General features: G+C 39.0%; 1 protein-coding gene across 1 annotated transcript in view; it reads left to right on the forward strand.

The window, feature by feature from the left end:
* The window catches only part of LOC145982341 (uncharacterized), a 58,010-nt gene that overhangs the window by 32,159 nt on the left and 19,851 nt on the right, over positions 1-6,000 (forward strand). Inside the window, exon 2 of the mRNA XM_083115902.1 lies at positions 3,765-3,982. Coding sequence (XP_082972028.1) covers positions 3,772-3,982 — 211 coding nt within the window. The 5' untranslated portion in view covers positions 3,765-3,771. The remainder of the gene's footprint in view (positions 1-3,764; positions 3,983-6,000) is intronic.

The raw sequence follows: 6,000 nt of genomic DNA on the forward strand, positions 1-6,000 counted from the left end.
ATATTCTATGCATCGTGGAAAAGTACGAAAAGACGGCTGAAAGGGATAGTTTCATGGAAAGCAGAAAGTCTAATCCAGTTTGTATTTAAATAGTGGACTCAAGTCTGAACCTGACACAAGGGCAAGGTATGAAACCTAACTCTGCCTGTCCCAGTGCTATAGGTCTCGCACCACAACTTGAGCTCCAGGGAGAAAGTATTAGTTTACCGCGGAGGCAGTGACAACCCTCATAATCAGTTCTCCTGCTCTTCAAAAGTAGTGTTTGCAACTACACTAACTTCTTGCTATTCCCACTGTTACCAGAATGCCTCTGATAACAAAGAGCATTTCTTAGCAAAGCTGTGTATACACTACTTTGTTTTAGTTGACAATAAAGTATATCGACCTTCTAGCCTATTACAGCAATGTTTGCTTTGTACGCAATGCTGCGAGGTTCTCTTCCCCCTCCCATTTCATTCTCTCCCGTTATTGGAAATAAAGCAACTGAACTACAAACAGTTTCGTAGGGCCGCATATGATTCACTGATTGATGATCAGAAGCAAAGTAAGACCACATATGATTAAAAACTGTTTCCTGTGAATTATTGAAAAAACTGGACCGAAACTACGTTAATACATGTATATTATCTTTTCATTTATTAGCACACAAGCACTGCATATATTTTGTCATCTGTTTTCTTTTTGTGATTTTCTTTGTGTAGTAGTAGTTTTTCTTTATAGTTTCTTTTATGTTATTTTACTTATGTAGTGTCTTATAATCTTCATGTATAATAATGTACCTAGGTACTTTGCTACATTTTTCTTTGTCGGGTTAGGTGGTAGATCAGCATTTGCTGAACCTCGCCCAAGAATAAAGACCATTGAATTGAAATTGAATTGAAAAACGTCTCTCCATCGCTCTGACATCATCAATGCGTATATACGTTATGGAATTCTTGATATATTTTCTTTATCTAAGGGCTTCAAATAATTTACTTGCGAAAGACCACAGGAAACTGTGCTACGTCAATGGCTTCAATTTTTGATTTGGTGGTAGAGGTCCTACAACGTCCTTGTCACATTGCCACGTTTTGGCATGTGATGTTTTTCTGAAGAATCCTGAAGTTGACGGGTGCCACCGTTCCCGAGATATATCATATCGAAAATATCCAATATGGCTGACTATTTTTAATATGGTGGCCATCAGCACGCAGACGGCAATTGGCTACTAGACTGAACATGTCTCAAGTGGTATAACAATTGATTCTACCAAGTCTCTTGCTTCTATCGAAAAATCAATGATTCCGGACTTAACCGCCGGACTGTGATACACTTTTTGGTGCTGTCCTCCAGTTGGAGACAATTTTATGGCGCACCTTTAATTAAAATATTAAAACTTATATCATTTTAAAGCTTATAAATTAGGCTACAACTTTTATTCGAATGAATTTCTTGTCATTTAATTTGTTCAAAAGTTACATGACAAAAACTTCAGAAAGTACTAGAGAAAATTCACTTTTTAAAGATTACTTTTAAAATTACGGCTAAACCAACATTATCGAAAACGTGAACAGAATCATTTTTGTATCCCATCTAATGCGGATTGAGACTGAAAAAAGATTACCTGCCTACGATGATTGGTTACGGAGATATAGGTCAATAACTGAGAACCTGCGAAATTTGTTTGGGGAGCTGTGGGGAAACACCCCGAGGAGCGGCGGGGACTTTTCGGATTTTACTAGTAGTGTTCTAAGAACTGACCAATTCGGCTTTTACGGAATTATTCCAGACATTGGCCTTTCTTTTGTCCTTCATTGACTGGGCTACTAGCAGGGACGAAGAAACATGGCATGAGAGAGGATTCGACAGCATACGAGAATGCAATGTTGAAAGCCAAGGGGAAGGTGAAACTATCAGTGGAGAGGAGGGAGAGAGGTGGTAGAAATATGTAGGATGGAGCTTAAGCAAAAATATATTTGAGAATAAAGTACACTTCCGTTAGATTTTTTTATTGTGCCCTTCAATGCCCTTTCATAAAAATAGTTATTTTAAATAATTAAAGTATAAAATTTCATGGAATTGTTTAAATAAATGTGTAAATACATTGAAAGTACACCATTGACAGTAAGGGCAAGCATCTTACGTCGCACTGACACTTAGCGACGAAATCGCGACTTTCCAGGAGGAAAGAATTGAGTGGAATTAGAGTAAGTACACCTTCATTGAGACAATTTGTCTCAATTTGTCTTAGTCTCTCGCAGTTTGACATACCACGCCGAAGGAGATGAGATGATCGTTGTGTTCCCTGTTTGAATCACTCCCTAGTTTTCGTGTTCAATCTATCAAAGCGACTCTACTTTTGAATCACTCTATTCGCTTCAAGTGCGCGCGGAAGAGCAATGCTCAAACAAGCAAGATAAGAGATAATGATACTGAATAGTGAATACCCAGATTTTGAAGAACATCAAAATTAAAATATTAAAATCTCGTTAGAAAGAAGTCTATAAAAGTTATAGCAAAATTTTACTCAAAAGCTTGTGACCTCTCGCCTAAAACTCTTTAAGTTGTGGAATTTTGAAAACCGTGGAAATATTTTCTTTGGATTAAATGGTAGAACGTGAAAATACTACATCCTAGTCCCTGTATTTTAGTCATTTCTTTCGGTGTAACTCAGTTTTTACTTTCATTACCAGTGGTTCGCATACAAGTGTTCACAATAATGTTTTTGTACTGAATGCAGGTTTACTCCTCTCCCTTGTAACTTAATCTTAAATTGAAAGAGTGAGAATAACAGTTCAATTTATTTTCAAGTTTCCCTCCCAAAATCACGCTATATTTGAAGTAATACAAGGACCTGAGGGAAATTGTCCCTCTCCCCCTTAAATTCCGCCAGGTTTAGCGAATTCTCGCTAAAGTTTGCAACTATGTAGCACAGACCTTTGTCCCCCTAGACATGGCTTGTATATGCTGCACTCTAGTGCCGAATGTAAGAAGTATTGCCGCTTGCATCAGTGTTCGCACAAGGAAATGGAACATCTTTGGGGTATAGTGGCCAACAGCCCCTTAGCTGTCAACTCTATGCAACACGCACAGCAATTGTGTTCAACGCCCTCCGTGGAACACCGTGAGAGTCTGTTACCAACTATCTAGAAAAGTTAATCAGACGTGAAAGAAGTCGTATCAGAGTAAATTGTGTACATCAAACAGTATTTTTTCGAATAAATATACGTATGTGTGTGTGTGTGTGTGCATTTAATATGTACGTAATTTAAGACACATACATGAGTGTTCATGTGCTCATGCGAACATTATCAGGCCTGTTCATTACTCCGTTCGAATATAAACTGAACCTAATTATGGAAAACAAGAATGAATGAATGAACGAACGAACGTTCTCGCCACTAAAGATTCCGGAATAGAATCCCAGCCTGGAATCGCGGTTTTTGGTGTGCCTTCAATTTAATTTCTCATCGACAAATTTGTCCTAACAGCAATTTGCCGGTCTTCCTTGCGGAGTGGTAAGCACAGCGCGCTGCGACGCCAGAGATCCCGGATTCGAATCCCAGCCTGAACATGGGTGTTCTTTACAAATGTCCTCTCATCGTCAATTTTATATCACTAATCTTCGCGATTTTCCAAAAGTGGCAGATAGTCTAAGTAAAATGAACCAAATCGATCAACCAACAAACCGCAATTTAATAAATGAATACGTTATAGGTAATGCAAACTGTTCGTGCAGAGGTAAAATCAACTGAATAAAAATATTTTTGCTTTCCGTATTACAGCGTGACAATGGAAGCACGAAAGGTTGCAGTTAGGAGGAAGCTGTGCGCACTGGAGGGTCGAGTGAAGGATATCAACATGCACATGAAGGGGATTACCAGATGCAACAATACAAGATGCCAGGAGTCCCTTGAAGCTCAGGGAAGGAAGGTCAACGCCATGAAACTAGAATTAAACCAAGTCAAGGATGAAATTAAGAAGCAAAAACAAATACTGAAAGGTGAGGACTTAAAGTTAGTTTTACTAATAACTAGTGCACGGAAAAGTACTTAAAATGCACTTAAAATAACTAAAATATGCAGTGGCGGCAATCTGGTCTCAAAACTGCTGGGATTATTTGCCAGAACTGGGGAGGCACTGACAGTTTACTTTTCCTTGGTAGATAAGGTTGAGCAGACTGATGGGACAAAAGTACCGAAAAGAGGGGGGAGGGGAAGCAACTGACCCCCCCCCCTTTTTGTCTGTAATGACTATCACTCGGGTAAGGTCAACAAATAAAATTACGAAAAACTAAACTAAACAAAACAATGTTAAGCCAACTATCTATTAAAGAAATTAAACCTTCACACTAGGTGCGACAATTCTAATCCCTTTTGACCTCTTCAGTCACGTCGGGTGCCCTGTTAGATTATGAGTTGAAAGTGTGCCAGCTGGAAGTGGAGTGAAGTGATTCAGAATTCCTACACTCGATCCGTAGACTGAATGACGTAATATCTGTTCTGTGCCATCTATCGTGCTTAGCACCACGCCATGAAGGCGTATAGGGGGTGTGGGGAAACGCCCCACACTTAGTGTTAGTCAGACGCGTTACAGACTGAGCTACCGCGGCCACTCTATAGACCTATACATTAACCAAACCTTTCTTATTTTCAGCGAGAAACGCAAAAAATATACACAGCGCTATAACATGCATGTCAAACTCTTGATCCACTCTGCTGACTTACGTGGCGTGGTTCGAATCCAAGCCGCCTGGGAATAGGTGTTCTTTAGGGGTGTCCCTTCATCAATTTCATCATATCACTCAGTGTTAGAGATTTTCTGCCAAAGGTGGCAGAAATGGGAAGAAAATAAACAAAAGCATTCAATCTATCAGTCTTAATCCCCACCGACCCTTTTCTCATACGTAGCACCAAAAATGTTTCGACATGAGCTCCCTCACCCATTTTCTTAAACATAACTCAGGTAATGGCCGTTAATATACTTTTTAGAACAGAACAAGATAAGCACGAACGATTTCCAGATTACGCGAGTTTCATGAAGAGAAATTTGTAAAAAAGTAGATCAATCGGTTAACATGCAGGCCTCCCCGATGTTGTAGTAATAACGTAGTCCCTTGCAAACGAGGAACCCTGGTTTCGATGTGGGCACATATGGATTCGGATATCACTTTAACCTGTAGGTTCAGTCCCGATTAGTCGGTCAGTATAAGAAGTAGACTGAAACTAAACCCAAACAAACAAATTTATCTACTGCAATTATTAAAATTAATATGTGCCAAAGTTTGCAATTGTTAGACATTTTAAAACTATATATACTATTTAATTAACGCTAATAATGGATTATAATGCAACCCAACGTAAATAACAAATTTTCACTTTTTTAAATTGATTTTCAATTTGATTTGTTTTGTTTGACCCGAGTTCTAACCTGGGACCTCTGGCTTCGTAGCACTTTATCCTTGCCACTCCGGAGGCCGGCAAAAATATTTTAGAGTGCGCATGTGAAGGGGATAATTTTCCTTTTACACAAAGCAAAACTATCACTTACAAACCTGTAAGATACTCCACCCGCACCCCTAAAATGCAGGATAAAGGCATACGTTTGGGGTGAATTGAATTTTCATATCATGATCTTCGGCCAAAAGGGGAACCTAACTATACTAATATATTTATTCGACAGCGATTCAAGGAAGCAACGGTATATACATTCCCCTGCCAAATATAACCAATCAGACAAAAACACCTGTAAGATGTTGAATATTTCTTGAGATTTACGAGGGTCATACTGAAAGTAATGAGCAACAATTTTTAATGAACCAAGTTTTGGTTTTATTAAAGAAAACATGATGCATCATAACCAACAGACTTTACTTTTCAACAAATTCTCCATTCTTTGCAAGCATTTTCCCCACCTTTTCTGGAAACTTTAAAATACCCTTACGGTAGAACTCAGTTCCAGCTGCTCGCAGATACTGTTGCACTGCTTTCTGTACGTCCTCCGTCTGATAGCGTTGGCCTC

The sequence above is a fragment of the Lepisma saccharinum genome, unplaced genomic scaffold (genome assembly GCF_977018435.1).
Source record: "Lepisma saccharinum unplaced genomic scaffold, izLepSacc3.1 HAP1_SCAFFOLD_128, whole genome shotgun sequence".
Lineage (NCBI taxonomy): Eukaryota > Metazoa > Arthropoda > Insecta > Zygentoma > Lepismatidae > Lepisma > Lepisma saccharinum.